This window comes from Bos javanicus, chromosome 12 (assembly GCF_032452875.1).
Source record: "Bos javanicus breed banteng chromosome 12, ARS-OSU_banteng_1.0, whole genome shotgun sequence".
Classification (NCBI taxonomy): Eukaryota; Metazoa; Chordata; class Mammalia; order Artiodactyla; family Bovidae; genus Bos; species Bos javanicus.
The window spans coordinates 77,120,275-77,138,567 of record NC_083879.1 but is presented as its reverse complement, the minus strand read 5'-3'; the positions used below and the strand labels follow the sequence as shown (position 1 = coordinate 77,138,567).

At 52.1% G+C, this 18,293-nt stretch overlaps 1 protein-coding gene across 1 annotated transcript; it reads left to right on the top strand.

The window, feature by feature from the left end:
• Nucleotides 1-8,465: 8,465 nt before the first annotated feature.
• ZIC5 (Zic family member 5) lies at nt 8,466-17,507 on the top strand. Its single transcript, XM_061435289.1, is given in 3 exon segments — nt 8,466-9,697; nt 9,700-10,764; nt 15,115-17,507. Coding segments are annotated over 3 exon segments (1,911 nt in total). The 5' UTR covers nt 8,466-9,294; the 3' UTR covers nt 15,558-17,507.
• The last annotated feature ends 786 nt before the right edge of the window (nt 17,508-18,293 follow it).

Here is an 18,293-nt window from a genome sequence, read left to right as displayed (position 1 = left end):
CTCTGTTTATTTCACGGGGCGCAGCCAAAGCCGCAGCCTTTTATTTTTTTATTTTTTTGTCTCCTCCTTTTCCTCTCCCCTCCCCCTCGCCCCCGCGTCTCCCGCCCCAGCCTCCCTCCTTCTCGCTCCCGGACCGGCCTCCTGCTCACACCGCCCCTTTAGCGGCGGCTCCAGCCCCGCCCTCCCACTCGCCCGGCGCCACCATTGGCCGCTGCCGCGCCGTCAATCCAGCGCCCCCGCCCCGAGGCCGGCCCGCCCCCTCCGCCCGGGCGCCGCAGCAGCTCCCCGCGGCCCCAGCCGCCGCGGATGGTGGCAGCCCTCCGGGTCCGCCGGCCTCTCCCTCCGCATCCCCGTGCGCCTGGGCGCGACGGCTCCTCGTCCTGCGGGCTGAGGCGCTCCCCCGAGCCCGGTGGCCGGCCGAGCGAGGGTCTGGGCCGCGGGGGTGGGGTGGGGTCACAGTGCCCTTGGTTGCGTACTCTGCGCCCACGCCCTCCCGTAGAAGCCACCGTTTCTCCGGGGACCGAAAGCGGGCACCTCTGGTTGCTCGAGAACGTGGCTAGCGACCGGGCCCGCGAGGTGGGAGGTTCTGTGCGCCGGGAGGCTACAGCCCCAGTGCCCCACCTGGAGGGCGCCGGGGGGCGCGCGGCTCAGGGGCAGATCTCCGGACGTGTTGGCACGCTCCTGATCCTCGCCCACCTCCCCAACACACACTTTTGTCGACTTGTCCTGGGGTAGTGAACACACAGGTGCAGGATGGGGAGGGGGGTGGCTAGAAAAAACAGACGTGCCCTTCCCTCCCACCTTTCTGGACACTCACCCAAACGCCGCCCCCTCCCCGGCCGCGGCCCCCACCCGGCGCTCGGCGCGCTCCACTCCTCCCGCCGCTCGCGTCCCTCTCTGATTAAGGCTGTAAACACTGGGCAGCGGCCCCCGCGAGGGAGGGGATTGTTTGGAAGCGGTTTAAAGACAGTGTCACCCTCGGGGTGGGTGCCCAGAAGTCCGGGCCTCTGCCACTGTAGGGTGGGAGGTGTGGGGACGCCGGAGGCGCCCGGCCAAGCCAGGCTCAGGCTGGAGTTCGGCCGAGGGTCAGGCTCATCAGAGTCCCGGGAAAAGAGATCTCCAGACTGGTAGGGCTCAAACCTAGAAGATATTTATAAATCATTCTCCAGAAGCGAGAACCCCCACCCCCGCAGCCCTCCGCTCTAGCCGATGGCGGGGCCCGAGGCTGCTCTCTGGGTCCCAGGTCCCCGGTTGGCCGCTGAGGACGTTTCCCGTCCCGAGGCCGAAAGCTCGCGCTCTGGAGGTAACCGGAGAGGAAGCGACGGGCCGCGGAGGCTGCGGAGGTGCGAATGGAAGGCCCGAGGCCAGCGCCTTTCTTCGCCTAGCTAGCAGAGAGAACTGCTTTTAAAAATAAAAATCTCTGGGAGTTGAAATAAAATTCAAGGAAGAAAATAATCAACACGCATTTCAAATTTTCAAGTTGAAATTAAGGCCATCAAAAAAAAAAAAAAAAAGAAAACGCGGGAAGAGAACTCCAGCAGGCGTTCTGGAGCAGAACCCGGCCCTTGCGCTCGCACAACGCAGCCTCTCCCGGCTTGAGCGGGTCCCTAAAAGATCCGAGCTGACCGCAGCCCCGCGCACAAGGGGCCCGGTGCCCTCCCGCTGCCCGCCTTCCCTGCCCCTGCCCCGGGGCTGGGGGCGAGGAGGAGGAAAGCCCGGGCATCTTGTCTGAAAGCCCGGGATTTTGCTCGGAAGCTGGGGCTTCTCGACTTTTCTGAAAGAAGGAAATGTTCCTCCTCTGCGCACACCTTTCCCTCTGTCAGGGGGGAGGGGAAGGCAAATGTCAAACTGCCCCTCGAGGCAGAAAGGGACCAGGGAGAGAGAAAGAGAGAGTGAAATACGCCAGGCAGAAGGGCTGCCCTGATACAGTGAATCTGCCCAAGGCACAGCCTTTCACACTTGTTTCTTGTATTCATCAATTTGTATGGAGGGGTAGGAGGGGGGAGAATTGGCAAAGCTTACCCCGAAAGTATTTCCCAAAGAAAATATTTTCTTAGAAATAATGGTCGTGAGAATAACAATCCTGCATGTCCGCAAACCTCACTCTTCTTCTTCCAAACCATCAGACTTCTCCAAGTTTTCCTTCCTTCCCACGGACTCGCCCCCGCCGCCCTCCTCTGTCCCCTCCTCCCCGCCCCGTTCCTCTCCTTTCGCTTGGATTCCCCCTTCTCGGCGCCCGTTGCGGGCCGAAGCCGCTGGGCGCTCGCGGGCCCAGGATCCAGGGGCCGCGCGGCCGGGCGGTGGGACGGACGGCTGATCCCCGCTGGGGATCCGCCGGCCTGGGCGCTCCTGGCTCTTCGTTCCCGGCTCCAGTTCACCTCTCTCTCTCTGCAGGACACGCAGGAGCTGAGCCAAGTTCAAAGTCACGTCGCCGTCTCCTCTTAGAAGTGCTTTATTTCTCCACAAACCGCGGAACTCCTTCGCTTCAAGACACAGTTTTTGTTTTTGTTTTTAAGGGAAGGAGAGGGGGAAGAGAGAGAGAGAGAGAGATCAAGAAAGCAAGGGATAGAGAGAAAGAAAAAAGAAAAAAAACCTGCAAAGGCTTTCAGAGTCATTGCCTCAAAAGTACCTTTGAGGTCCTTGGCCAAGGAAAAAAACCCAGCCGACTTCCGCACCCTGAGAGTGAAATTCAGTTTTTCAACAGGTTTCTAGAAGGGCCCGCCGTGTTGGTGTCAGAACCCGGGGACCCCTAACCATCTCCATAGGGCAAACGTTTGCTCTCTTTCTAAGTTTTCCAAAATTGAGCTTTTCAGATGTCCTGGGGCCAGCACAGGGCTAGGCCAGCGAGACTCCAGGCTTCTCCGTATATGGATGGTCCCAGGGCTGGCAACCCTTTCCCCAACAAGTGGAGAGAATGGCAGTGTAGTAGAGAATTCGGATTGTCTTCAAAACAAACAAACAAACAAACAAAAACAAAACCAAAAAAAACACACAAGAACACCAGTAAATCCCATCAAACACCCGGGCACTCATTCACTGAACACCTCGTTGCGGTTTGTGGGCCTCTGTAAACGGGTGACTGGCTTCTTTTGTCGTATGCTGAGTATTTTGTGTACATATGCCTACAAACAATGCAGAGGCACACACAGGGTACTCACATGCTAGGGTACATCTTGTTGGCCAGGAGAAGCCAAAAACAAACAAGCAAACAAAAGGGATCTTTATATTGGAAAGCAGAAACACTGGGTGAACATACCACTCAACCTTCTAATTTTCCTCTTAAGGGAAAAGATGGAAATGGAGGAAGAGATGGGAGAAAAAATGTGGAATTGACTGTCCATATACACTGGGCCAAAAAAAAGTGGGGGGATTTCACAGGATTTCAGCACTGTCCTCTGCATCACAGACACTCATAAATTCAACAAGATCATCAACAGGATATTAAGTTGCAGGTCACCTTTGATTCAGCCTCTCAGTCACTCCTGGGCTGGGCGACCCCTGACCCATGAAGGACCACATGTGTGGTGGGGGACCCCCTCCCCTGTAAAACCCACCTAGAACAAAAGAGCTTTGTCCGAGGTTTAGAGAAGTGTAATGTAAAAGAAGGGGAAATTGTGAAAATCTCAGCCAATGTTGTAACTTTTAAATACCATTTTTAAAAAGGGGGAGCTTTAGTGGAAGCAGGGAGTATCAGGGGATAAGGCCCTCTCTAGCCTGCTAAAAGAACTTTTCTACAGTTAAAATTTACTATTCTGTAACCGGGCTTATAAAAATTCTCTCTATAAAATATATGTTCACTAGCAGTTTAGTGAGAGATGCAAATGTTTGTATATTTGTCATTAGGGACTCAGAAAGAAAAAAAAACAAAAAAACAGAAGCCAACATTTCTGGGTGACAGTGGTTGTGCTTTTGCAAAACGAGAGGACTAACTGTCTTTACTTTGTCTCCTTTCCTGATGGGAGAGTTTCTACTGCTGTAAAACAAAAACAAAACTAACCCCCCAAAACAGAAGGCAATGGCTTACATCAATGTGTTTAATTATTTTGAGGGCAGTTATCCTTTGGGCTCCCAGGCAAACTACAGCCAGAGAGGCTGAATACCGGTGACAGGCGAGCAGCTTTCCAATAAACTGCAGTGTTATTGCAATAGACTTTGTAATACAATTTATGCTGTCATTCATAAATAACAATGCCATATGTCAACCATATTGCTTACACAAGTAAATCCGTCAATGTGTCAGTATTTGATTTATCTCAACAGCTTCTTCAAATATTGAAGTATACATATTGGAAGGGGTATGGAATGAGGGGAAACTACTCACAAAATTTGAGATTAGAAATAAAAGAACTTCTGCTTCTCCTTTATTCCCCATCCAAAAACATTCTAAAGAGTAAAGCATGAGGGAGGAGGAGAAATACATCTTGGAGCCAACATAAAGAAGTATTGGGTGGTTACATGAAATGTGAACAGGTAAGGGGGTTTCTGCTTACTGTTTAGACCTTCTGAACATATTTTAAAAGACGACAATTAGGGATTTTGCAAGAAATTACCAATCTTAACAGTTGAATGTGGGTCAAAGGCCATTCAACAATGCCCACCCCTCAGGATAACAAATGATAACCAAATGATAATATTTGATGACAGGTCAATCTTACTGATTTTTTTCGAAAGAGGCAGAATTTTTCAAGGTTTTTAAGTACTAAGGTCAGGTGTAAATGGGATGAGTCCAGTTCTTGAGTATCCAAAACAAATGAATAAACAAATCCCAAGGTTCCAGTGATGGCTTCACACCCCAGGCCTCTGGGGTTTTTGGTTTGGTTTTGAATCCTCATGAAGTCCATGTTCATGGGACAGGGATCAAAAACTATCAAGAAGCACTCATCTGTCTACTCTCAGCCTCACACATGTTCGAGGAGTCTGAGGATTCAGCTGCGGCTCAGAAGGGCGGGAAACGGAGGGAACCCTCGGAGAAACTCTTAGAACTGAGACCTGAGCGTTGCTTCCTGGCACCCAAGGCCCCAGGGCCGGGTCGCAGGTCCCATCAAGTCAGGTCGCCAGTGGTGAGGACTGGGGGCTGGGCAACTGGTACCCGCCGAGTGCGAGCAGGGCAAAGGGCCGGGTACCTCACTGCCTAGTGGCCTGGAGAGCTTGATTCGGGAAAAGCCCTTGAATCCGAAGTCTTCATCACTTCCGGCCACGACAGAGCTCAACTGAAACGCAGTGTTGCGGGTCCCCGTGCTCCCCTCGCCCCAGCTCTTGAGAGGTCTCCCCACCCCCCCACCCCCCCCCCCCCCGCCACTGTCTGCTAATAAACCCTTCTCCCAGTTGAGCACCCACTGGGGAGCACTTGGGCTGAGCTACAAAAGTCCTCTGACCCTTCGAGGGGTTCCGACCACCCTCTCCGCCCTTGAACCTGCCTCTGGCGCAGCCCAGATGGCGCAAGGTGCTCCAAACCGCTGGGCACCCAGCCCTTCTGCAAGGAGGCCGCCCTTGCGGAAACCACGCGGGATGGGGTAGCCATAAAGCAATTGCAAAGGCAATAAAGGCCAGCTCAGTGGGTCCCCCAGCTCCTTTCTTGTCCACCTCCCCGTCCCCGGCGTACCCCCTGCTCCCCACCCCCTACCCCCGCCTGCCGAAACAATCAGACAAAGGCTCAAAAGCCAGGAAATGTCCAATTCACTTCCCATAGAATTTATTAATTGCCCACACCCATCGCGAGGAGACTTGGCTGAGTCCAGGGACGACCGGAGGGTACCGGGGAGCCGCAGTACACCCCCTTCCCGGCCCTCGGAACAGCGGGGAGCCATGAGCGCCCGCCTGGGCACCCCGAGACCGGGTTCGGCCGCCTCCAGGCAGCGGAGCGCGGCCTGGCCGGCTCGGCGTTGACGGCGTCTTCCCACCCTCTTCGCGCCTTGGTTTGGGGCCGGGAACCGGTTGGGGTTCGGGGTGCAGCAAAAAAGTCTGGAAATCCACGTTCCCCGAGGAGCACCTGTTGACCCTAGAAAGGACATCTCCATGGGTCGCCACGTTGCTGGCCCCACACCAGCACCTCCGCTGCAAACGCGCAGAGAGGAGCAAGGGTTTGGAGGCTCTGCCCTGGCGACCAGCACCACCGCGGAAATATGGGGCTAAATCCACAGGGGAACTGGCATAACGACTTCTACACCCTTTTGCTTAAAAACAAAAAAACAAAAACAAAAAAAAGCACACTAGTATTTATTTTCTTCAACGCCCTGGAAATTGTTGGTGTTTACTTAGGAAGTGTGACACAGTTATTGGGTCCTTAGAAACTCGGGATGTGAAGGGGTTTTGATTTGGCTCTCAAAATGGCTTGAAAAAGAACCAGCGCACCTGGGGTCAGGCGGGTCATCACAATAACAAAAAGCGCCTCTACAAAATAAAAAGCTCTTTTATAAAGAAAGGCAATCCGGAAATCCACTGCGAGCCTTCCTGATGATCATCCAGCCAGGCCTATTCTCAGGTTTAATTGGCAGGCGGTTTATTGGCGCCTTATTGGTGTTGATTGAAATTTTGCTTCCAGTTCTTTCTTTAAAGAATTAGCGTCTCAAGTCGATTTACCTGAGTCAATTATCTTTTTTAGGGTCTGAGTTTGGTCATAAGTTTGCAAATATTCATTAAACACATTTCACAAGTATCTCTCTTTCTCATTGCTATCCAAACCTCTATCATTTCCTAAGTAAGATTTTCTTTTTTAAAGCTTCCCATAAAAAGAAATTGATCAGGGAGCTATATTTGAATTAAGACATATTAAATCGATGACAGATACATATCACGCTGTGTTTAACAAGAGTTGTACAAGGAGGCGGGTTCCAGATTCCGGCAAGGCTCTGCTGCACCATTATTCACATTTTTACAGCCTCTCCTTCATGCCTTCACCCATTAAACCATTAAATTTCAGCAATTCAATAAAACAAAGCAGTTATAATTTTGAGGAAAAGCTATTTTGAAAGAGGTGGAGGTACCCATTTTATTGCACAATAAAAATGCTCAACAGTCTATATTAAAGGCTAGGTTGGGCTTATTTTCTTCTTTCTTTATTCATTCTTTTTGCTTATAACCTGCAGGATTGCATGCCACGCTGCCATTATGGACTTGTTGATGATTATCGCTAAAAAATTCAAATAGAGGAGCCTCATTTGCAAGGTTCTGAGAGGAAGTGAAGACAATGGACAATTCCAAATAAGATGCTTTCTTCATAAACCATTCATAGAGATGACACACTCCTTCCTTCACCTTGCCTGGGTGGCTTGAGACTTTTTAAGTCTTGGAAAAAACATTGTGAAAGACTTCCTCCTCTCCAAATACAGATATGGATTTTGTCTCTATTGTTTATTAAATTGTTTTTTGTTGTGTTTGCACTCAAGCCTTGCTTATTTCACCTTATTTGAGCTTCACTGAAGCTTAAAGAAAATACCCATTTGAAATCTGATTGTACTATTTTCTTTGTTGGTTTGTCAGTTTTATAAGAGTAATGACATTCTCAAGGCTCGAAGGGAAATTCCCTGTTAAACATTGTTCACACCAGTGTAAATGCAGCTATGGAATCAGCTCTTATCAAAATAATTCTTCCCACTTCTCAGGATGATCTCACAGATGATGGCTTTATGGAGTCTTTTGTTTTTTTTTTTTAACTTGGACAGCAAACGAATTAAGTGGGTAACATGTTTTACTGTATCCCAAACCGGGAGGGGGGGAATTTTAGTCATGATTTCTTTTTAAAAAATAATTTTATGTAGGGCAGCAGAAACAATTTAAAAACCTGACTTTAATTTTTGAGCACCATGGCATATGGCAAAATTTTAAGATGTTTTCTTTTTAAAAACTAAATGGCACTTTAGGGCAATAAGAACCCTTAAGTGTGAGGGATGTCACATTTCACTGCCCCCTCCCAAGTGATGCAAAGACCTATTTCTCTCTTCAAAAAGATTTGATAGCAAATCGCTTGAAAGGGGGTGAGGCTTACTTTTTTTGAAAGCCAGTTTTTATGGTTTTCAAGGAAAGCATCTCTCCTGCTTGATGAACTTTTTAGAAAAATGGTAACAGGTTATTCTATTAGCACATAAAGTGCAAAGATACTGCTTGCTTTTAAAATAATTATTTTATTGGCTTCAATCTAACTTGTGGTCCTTTCGGAGAAAATGAGGCACCCATGCGGACTGCATTCTGCACCGGAAGGAGAACTTCTGTTTAAAAGATACGGTTTATTTTAGCCGCTTCCCCCTGGACAGATGCTGTCTGTCCTGCCCTGCCAGTGTATCTCGGAGAAGCAAAAGTTAGAATCACTGCCCGATGCCCCTCCCCCTCCGTAGATCTAATTGGAAGTGGCAGATCTAGAACCGATGAGCAGTGAGATTACACTTCGAGCTGACTCCTTTGAACCATGCTGAAAAGGATTCCATGAGCTAAAAAGTCTAGGTAAGACGGTTCCTTTGGAGAAAGATGTATTTTAACTTCACCTGGTGTTCTGCAACCAATAAGATTTTAATATCCTTTCTCATTCCGTCTACTGTCTGTGCGCCCTCCGCGAGCGCTCGGCAGATTGAGTGCCTTCCCAAATAAGTTTCCACCATCCTGTCCTCGAGCACGATGGAGGCCATACATCTGTTCACCCCCTCCTCCCCCAGAGAACAGCCCGGCGCTCTTCCAAGGGAGGAGGTAAGAAAGTGTTTGGATGCTGGAAGGGACGCGGTGTGCCGTGAGAGAATGCTTTTGAAGTTGGGGGCTCCCCCTCCCCTCGCCTTTTGCTCCCCGAAGGGGTCCCCCAGCCCAGGGCCGCCTGGCGCCCTTCGGCCGCGTGCCGGCGCACGCTCTCCGCAAGGCGCGTACTGGGAACGCTAGGCGCTGCGCGCGCAGGCCGGCCGCAAACTTTCTGCAAGTGCAACTTGGGCATCCCGTGGGAGGCGGGGACGCGGGGCTCCGGGGGAGGAGGGGGCGCGAAGCGAAAGCGAAGGCGGCCGCGAGCGCGGGGGCGCGTGCCCGCTGGGCCGAAGGCCGGAAAGGGAGCCAATCGGGCAGCCGCGCCTGCTGCCAATCACGCTGCTCCCTCCAATCCCACCCTTGCCATTTCCAAAATCTCGGTCCCACTGTGCAGCTCCGAGGTGGTGTCCGCTCGGCCAATCGCTGGAGGACCGAGTGGGAACGGGAATGAGCGGAGTTAGGAGGCCAGGACAAAGAAGTTAAAGAGCGCCTAACACATACATTTTTTTGAGGGCGGGCCGAGAAGGGAAAAAAGTACCCCCAGGGAGAGTCCATGGGTCTGACTGTGTCGCTCTGATGGAGCCCCCTTTGAGCAAGAGGAACCCGCCCGCGCCGAGATTAGCGGATCCGGCCGCGGCTCGCGCCTGGCCGCTGCAGAACATGACAGGCTTCCCGGCGCTGGCCAGCGCGCCCGCCCACTCCCGGGTCCGCGCCTCGGCCGCGCACCTCCGCCTGCGGGACCCGGTCGCTGACCGCGGCGTGGCCCGCGCTCCGCTCAGACCGGAGCACATGGCCCAGGCGAGCGCGCCCGGCCCCAGACCTCCCTCCCAGGCGCTCCCGGCGCCGCCCGAGTCCCCGGCGGCCGCCGCCCGCGCCGCCGCCTCGGCTGTGCACCCCGGCGCCCGCACCGCCCCCGGCGGCGGGGGCGCCCGCGGCGGGCCGTCCCCCGCGCCCCCGCCCCCGGCCCCTCCTCCTCCCCCTCCCCTTCGCCCCCTCCTCCTCCCCCTCCTCCCCCCACCCCTCCTCCTCCTGCCCTCTCGGGCTACACCACCACCAACAGTGGCGGCGGCGGCAGCAGCGGCAAAGGCCACAGCAGGGACTTCGTCCTCCGGAGGGACCTTTCCGCCACGGCCCCCGCGGCGGCCATGCACGGGGCCCCGCTCGGAGGGGAGCCGCGCTCGGGCCCCGGCTCCCCCCAGCACCCGGCCCCGCCTCCCGCCTCGGGTGGCATGTTCATCTCGGCCAGCGGCACCTACGCGGGCCCGGACGGCGGCGGCGGCGGCGGCCCGGCGCTCTTCCCCTCGCTGCACGAGCCGCCAGGAGGCCCCGGCGGCCACCCGCACCCGCTCAACGGCCAGATGCGCCTGGGGCTGGCAGCGGCCGCGGCTGCGGCCGCGGCGGCGGAGCTGTACGGCCGCGCCGAGCCGCCTTTCGCGCCGCGCTCGGGAGACGCGCACTACGGGGCGGTGGCGGCCGCGGCGGCCGCCGCCCTGCACGGCTACGGAGCCGTGAACTTAAACCTGAACCTGGCGGCGGCGGCCGCGGCTGCGGCCGCGGCGGCCGCAGCCACCGGACCAGGGCCCCACCTGCAACACCACGCGCCGCCCCCGGCGCCGCCGCCGCCGCCGGCGCCAGCGCAACAGCCCCCCCACCTCCCGGGGGCGGCCGGGGCCTTCCTGCGCTACATGCGGCAGCCAATCAAGCAGGAGCTGATCTGCAAGTGGATCGACTCCGAGGAGCTAGCCGGGCCGCCGCCGCCGCCGCCTCCGGCCGGCGGCTCCAAGCCCTGTTCCAAAACTTTCGGCACCATGCACGAGCTGGTGAACCACGTCACCGTGGAGCACGTGGGCGGCCCCGAGCAGAGCAGTCACGTCTGCTTCTGGGAGGACTGTCCGCGCGAGGGCAAGCCCTTCAAGGCCAAATACAAGCTCATCAACCACATCCGCGTGCACACCGGCGAGAAGCCCTTCCCCTGCCCCTTCCCGGGCTGCGGCAAGGTCTTCGCGCGCTCCGAGAACCTCAAGATCCACAAGCGCACTCATACAGGTGGGTGTCTGTCCCCGGCCGCCGCCGCCGCCGCCGCTTCTGCCGCCGCTTTCTCTTCCTCCTTCGTCTCCTGCTCTTCATTTTTTTGTTTTCCCCTCCTTCCGCTGCTTCTCTTCGCATCTGTATAACCCGGACATGTGACTTCTTGTTTTTCTCTCCCTCCCCCCCTTTTTTTTTCTATGAATAAGTAATTCGATAGCACACACACAGGCCCCCGCGCTCCGTTCCTACGCGCTCGAGTCTCCAGCGCTCCCCGCAGCCCGCTCCGCCGGGACCGGCCACGCGCTCCAGCCGCCACCGCCGCCGCCGCCCCGGAGCAGAAGCCGCCGCCGTCGCCAGAGCAGGAAGGCGCCCAGGACGGTCGGCAGCCCCTATCCGCCCGGCTCCAGAAACTTGGGGAGGGCGATGGGGAAGGAGCGCAGGACCGGAGCCGCTCCGGCGGCACTTGCCCCCTCACCGCATGGCAGGCCCCGCGCGGTGTCCGAAGAGCGGGCGTGGTTGGGGCGCGTGGGGGGTGGGGGTTAGCGGTGACATCGGGGCCGCGGGGGGCCCAGCGCGGTGTGACCCCTCCGGGACGGGACAGGAAAGGGAGTGTTGTCCCTTCCGGGCAGGGTGTAGAGTGCGAAAGGAATGCGCCCCCAGGAGACCTTCCTCCTACACACACAAACACACACGCACGCGCTTACACAGTCGCCCACCGTTACACACCCCACACGAACACGTCCACGCGCGCACACATCACACCAGCAACAACTTCACACACCCGTGTTCTTCCTGACTCCCTTCCTCAGAGCTGGGACACTCTTGGGCCCTGATCACACAGTCACACTTGCTCATTCACACGCCTTCATACACACCTATACTCACACGCGCCGTCACACGTTTTATCACACGGGCCCTAGAGGGTGCTGAGAAATTGGTTTCCGTCATTTTGGAGAAGGTTTTCCCGAGAGGAGGACGGAGCGGGCTGCAGAGGCTCCTTGAGGCCCATGGCCCGCGGTGGGGCCCCTTCCCGGCCGCCCCGCCCCTGCCTTGAGGGGGGGGGTGTGCCCCCTTTTGGGGTGAGGACAGCTGCGGCCTCGGGCGCCGGGTGGGCTCCGGTGGGCCGTGCGCCCCCTTGGAGCGGGCGCGCGCGCAGGGCCGGAGCGCCGATGAGCGCGAGCTCGGTCGGGATTTATAGGGACAGACGAGATTACCCCTCGGAGGACACTTAAGTAACTGGAGTTTACGTTTGGCAATTACTTGGCTGATTTATCGGCGCGGTGGCGGCGGCGGTGGCGGTGGCGAGGAGGCAGCCGCCAGGCGGGGGCCCCAACACCTGGCCAGCGGCCGAGGCTACGGGGAGGGGCGGGGAATCTGCGCGAGGAGCCGGGCCCGGGAGGCCCGAGTCTGGAACCCCAGGCCTCCCTCCTGCCGCCGGGAACCGCCAGGCCTCCTGTGGCCTGGCCGATGCCCCCGGGCTGGGAGCCCGTTTTCCCCGGAGGCCGGTCTGCCAGCCACGTTGTTTTCTCATCGGGATCGGCCCGCCTTAAATGATGTTTCCAAAAGGAGATTTCCCACCGGGCTCTCGTAAAACCTCCCCGGCCCCTCTAAGCCAGCGGCTGGCCCCGGGGCCCAGCACTTCCCGACCAGACGGAGGCCTGGGGTTGTGGCGGTGAAGCGCCCCCCACAAGGGGAACCCCCTGACGGCGCCCGCAACCTCGGGCCCTTGCGGCCTTTTCACCTCCGAGGGGAGGGGACCTTCCCTCCCGGCCCGGAGATTGCCCCGGGCTGGGGCCGTGCTCTACCGCTTCGCGCCCGGAGCTGGAAGCTCACGGCGCGGGTGCCGGCCCTCCGGTTCCCCCGGGACGGGCCGCCTCCCTCCGCCCGCCTCAAGGGCGCGCCCCCGGGGGCGGGGACCCGGGCCATTTGGTTTTCGGGTTCCCAGCGCGCAGGACTACGTCCCCGCACGGCTCGCGGCGGCGGCCTGGGCCTCGCCGGGTCCCTGCGGCAGGGATGCGAGCGCCCGCCCCTTGATGCTCGGATCCGCGCTGGGTGCTCTTGGCGGTCCCTGGGCCGCTGAGCCATCGATCCTCGTGTCCAGCGGGGGCCAGCCCGGACTCCCCTCCCCACCGCAACGCTGTCCCTTTTTGGAGGGGCGGGGGGAGCGGGCAGTTATCCGGGGATCCCGGGACAGGCTGATCAAAGGGAATAATCCCCCGACCACTCCAGAAGGCCCGTTTCCTGACCCACGTGCCCCCAATTCCATTTATAACCTTTCTTGGAGCTTGACTTGGAGTTCTCACACATAGCTTCCCTCACTCTCTAAAACCCTATAAGTAGTTAAATTCCGACGTGACCCCACTGTCAGCGTCTGAAATGTAAACACTGGGGCCTCTCACCCTTCCTACTCAGGTAGAATTGGCTCTCTCCCACCTGCCCACCTCGCGAATAAAATAGGCAATTCTATCACCCTTTCCTTTTTTTCTATTTTCTTCCTCCATCTCCCCTTGTGCTGGCTTTTCTACCTTTCTTTCCACATGGTATCTGCCTTTTCTGGGCCTGATTCTTAATGCTTCTCTTTATCGTGAGCAGTGGTGAAGCTTGCATCGTCCAAGCCGTTTATTTTGCACAATAAATGCTTAGCCTGTGCAGAAACACAATGTTCTAAAAAGCAACATTTGCATAGGGTGAATAAATCCACTTAAGCCTCCATGTTGAAGAAAAGCTGATTATGCTTTTTAGGGGGAAGAATGCTATATTAAGTTAGTATTATCTCCAACTTAAAGTGGAATATGGAATCAGGACAAATAACCAGTGTTTTGATAAAACTTGATTTCTGTTGCAGCCCCTCCACAGAGAATTTTTAAAGGGTGTCACTACCATCGCATTATGTTGTGTTTTTCCCTCTTTGTAGGCCAGTGTAGGAGGTATATGAATAATAACTCAATTTTTAAACAATACTTCCAAGTAGGGTAAGTTATGTTACAGGCATCTGAATACTTTTCAGATGTGCTAATATACTCTTGGCACTGAAGTAGTTATTCATTGCTGAAGTTAAAAGAGAGAAAATTACACCGAAATTCTTGTATAGGAGAATCCACCACAGAAAATTTATGTACACTAAGCTGTCTTAATAGTTGTTTGGCTTTTTAAAAACAATTTGTTGAAAAACAAGGAAAAGACTGTATCTTATATATCAGCAGAGTAGCTGCTGAAATGTAGAGAAACTCCTTTTAAAATAATTTAAATATAAGGAATAAATATATTACCATACCACAGTATGTATGAGATAACGTTCAATTATGGACTCAAATACATCAAGTTCATGGATACTAAGGTGAGGGGGGAAGTCATAACTGCTACCTGCTGTCTTTCTGTCCTTGCTTTTTAAGACCAAGGTGTAGAGTGTAGGTTACTGTAACTCTACTGGGTTATCTAGTTGTCTTAGCATTTCTACTGCCTGCACCCAGGACCTTGTGTTTAAAAGGCCCTGTGTTCCTGGGGTGGGTACGACAGCTTACAGGGGCAGTGGGCCCAAAGACTCTGATAAATAGCATTTTTTTTCCTGTTTACTATCAAACAGTATGTTAGAAGAAGCCTCTGGCTGAGGTATGTGGTCTTTATTAATGCTTGTTAAGGTTCTGTTCTGCTAGGGTCTTAACTGCCCAGTAAGTTGTGAGAAGAGCTGGGAGAAGGAAGAGGCCAAGAGCCTATTCTGTGCCCAGCTAGGCTTGTAAAAAATCTAGTGGTCAGATCGTGGTTTTCACAGATGTCTTTATTTCTGGGGAGATCGGGGTTTTGGTGTATTGCCTTTCCTTTCCATCAGTGAAATCCTGGGGAACTCTCTGAAACAAAATGCCATTATTATAATTTTACTGATCAATCCCAGTTTACTTTTACTTGAGTATCTGTTTATTTTCCTTCTCCTTTTTTTACGGTCTTCACCTAAGCTGTGGCTTTGGAAGTTATTTCAACAGCATTTATCTTGACGGGGGATCTGTTTGAATTTTTGTGTGTATAGACCCGAGGGGGACAAGGATGGAGGTATTTGGGTCCCCGTTGAATTTCAGCGTTATTGCCCGATCCAAGCCCTTAGCCCTTCTCGCCTTGACCCCTATGGTACTTCAGGGTCGACATCCAGCCTCTCCCAAAACCCAAGTCCAAGGAGAGCCTCCAGGCCAGGGGACAGGCCCATCCTGGAAGTATCCCTTCCCTGTAGCATTCTGGAACCTGGGAATTGGGAATTAGGCTGGGAGTCGGTCTTCAAGAGAATGGGAAGTTGCATCCTTCCATCTGCTTGAAGATTATTCTCTCAAGTTCAGAGGACTCTGAAGAGCCCCTGTTAACCTCCACTGTGCTTTCTTGCAGGGGAAAAGCCTTTCAAATGTGAATTTGATGGCTGTGACAGGAAGTTTGCCAACAGCAGCGATCGGAAGAAACATTCCCACGTCCACACCAGCGATAAGCCCTACTACTGCAAGGTCCGGGGCTGCGACAAGTCCTACACCCACCCGAGCTCCCTGAGGAAACACATGAAGATTCACTGCAAGTCCCCGCCACCTTCTCCAGGAGCCCTGGGCTACTCATCAGTGGGGACTCCAGTGGGCGACCCCTTGTCCCCTGTGCTAGACCCCACCAGGAGTCGCTCGAGCACTCTGTCCCCTCAGGTGACCAACCTCAATGAGTGGTACGTATGCCAGGCCGGCGGGGCCCCCAGCCACCTGCACGCCCCTTCGAGCAACGGAACCACTTCCGAGTCTGACGACGAGGACATGTACGCGAACCCTGAAGTCGTGCGGACGATACATTAGATTCGATCAGTCACCATCACTATCAGTAAAGTAATAAGTGGGAGCCCTTGGACCGCATCCTAACCTGAGACAATGCCGAGCTTGAGACAAACCCTCGACTCAGACTTGCCACCAGGTCTAATTAGCCCTATTTATTTAGTATGAAACCCTATGGTGTTGGTACATTTAATTAATTTAATTAAGATATTTGGGCTTTCCCCCCCCCTTAGAAAACAAACAAACAAACAACAACAACAAACCCAACCAAGCTGGACTTGTATGTTGCAGGGGGACAGGACTGGGAGCAAACTGTGCCAAGGAAGATAAATGGAGAGATCGTAGTTCATCAAGACACACACTGCCAATGCAATAGATGTAGTTCTTTACAAGGGTGAGAAAAAGAGCATTAAGTCAGCACTCAACACAGCGACAAGGCCCTCTGCACTTCCCAGAGTGCCTCGGGACTGCCTTTGACACCATAATGGAGCCCCTCTGCTTCCCGCCTGGGCCCTAATTCTGCAAAGGCCTCTTGATTGTAAACCACTCACACTTGCTGCATCACCAACAGATCCTGGACTGTACCTGTGTCTGAAAATATTTGTAAAGACCCTTTCAGTTCTAATACTTGTAATTTTTCATTCCCACTCTTTTATTACTGATCTCACCATAACACAGTATTTTTATACAGGATTATTCCTTCAGTACCCTGCTTGTATGATTGAAAAAAAGAGATGCAGCAGCCTAGTACATCTCCATGTATTGTGTTACTGTGATTGTTCAAGCAACTGGAGAGAAGAACTGCTGCAGTAGACAACTGTGAAACTGTGATATTTTATAAAATAGAAGAAATTCAAGTGCTTTTTCTTTTTTTTTTTTAAATCAAAAATCTCAGCTGCTGCCTCTTTACTCTGTCTAAACTTCCTGTGTAATAAAAATACTATGTTTTAGATCCTAAGTTCTTGGGATGCCAAAATTCACAGGCAAGTGTAAGGAGGTGTGATGTTGGCAACATGCCTATTTTTTAGGAAAGCTATTGTTTTAAAAACAGGCCAACCCCTCTTTTATACTATTTATCGACCTTTTAAAAAGTCTTTATTTTTCACCGCTGGAAACTGCATTTTAATGCATTTTCTTCCACCTGAGCATACAGAACTCTATCCCACTTGAAAATTACACTGTATGATTTACATTAAAAGAGGGGAGGGAGTTGCTATACATATTAAAATTGTTAAAAGGTTTATAGCTACCACCAAACACTGATGAATGTGTGACCTTTGCCAGAGCTGTCAAGCTAGGATAAAAAAGGTCAAGGACCTAGGACAATAACTCTTAGTCAATTTATTTTTGGTTGGTACAACACATCTCATGTGCAAAACGTAGTCCATCATAAACATCATACAAGTAGACTAAAGAGCACTAATTTATCCTCAGAGACCCTGAAGACACCCCTTCCCCAGGGTTTGTAGAAATTTGTTTTGTGTGCTGTGAGTGGTGGATGTAGTCTTGTCATTGTTAATAACTTGTATGTGAACACTATTATTTGTACAGTTGAATTAATTTATTTTCAGACATCATCCTTTTTTTTTTTTTTCCTGGAAGAGTTCAAAGCACACCAAAGAATTATATTATACATTTTGGTGAGAGATGGTCATTTATGACCTACGATTTATTTAAAAAAAAAAAAAAGGAAAGAAAATGGGAAAAATATATTTTTAAGCTTACTTGAATGAACAACGTAATGTGAAAACCAGGACTCTTCCTGCATGTCTCTTTTTTGCATTGTGTTGATGAGATTATATATAGTTTATAGATATATTCTATTACTAGTACAGTGCATGGTGCTGTCACTTTGAAAGCCTTTCAATGTTGTCTTCAGATTGATATGGTGAATATGAAACATGCAGACCCTCCTTTATAAAGAAAAAGACCATAAAACTTGAATATAAAACAATTCTACATCTTTAAAGTTTATTTGATTTTCGTATTATTCATTTTCAAAACTCTTTCAAATAGACAAAATAAGATGAGGTATGAACTTTGGGGGGATAATTTATGTATCGTAAACTTATTCAAACAAAATATTCCTGATTTATAATGAGTTGTTTTATTTATACAACTTTTTCAATGGTAGTTTGCACTATTCTTTATTATGCTACAGGTTTATTTATTATGAAACAAAGGAATATGTATTTTATGTATTTTGCCATGCGTAGGTTAACTCTGCCACAGATTTATTGGTTTCTGATACACTTAAAGTAAAAACTTAAAATGTGTACCTCCGATAGAAAGCAAGAATGATTATGAAGTAAAGAGTTTAATAAAAGTATTCTTCCTATGTATCGCTTATGTTTTACATGATGGCACATCTCTGCCATTCTCTTCCAAACAGAACAGGTTGCTCATGTAGTAACCATTCGATTCTCTTCCCTTGATCTCTTTATTTCTTTACCCTCCCCAAGCAATAAAATATGTTTACAGCTTGGTCTAATTTACAATCTAATCTAAAGAATACAGTATATTTATGAAGACTAAGCCCTGCAGGTTGCACAGCACAGTGGCATAAATCTCAGGGGTTACTGTGCCCATTTGTTAAAATTAATAATAGCCTTAGTGATCCTCATCAGTGGAGAGCTGAAAAGCAAATTTTAGCGTTTCTTTGCTGTCCAGCCTCTTTCTAAAGAAAAAGGATAACAACGAGGAAAAGATGGAGAAAAGGACAAGTGAGATGTTTGCAGATACAAAGAAGCTGAAAGAATC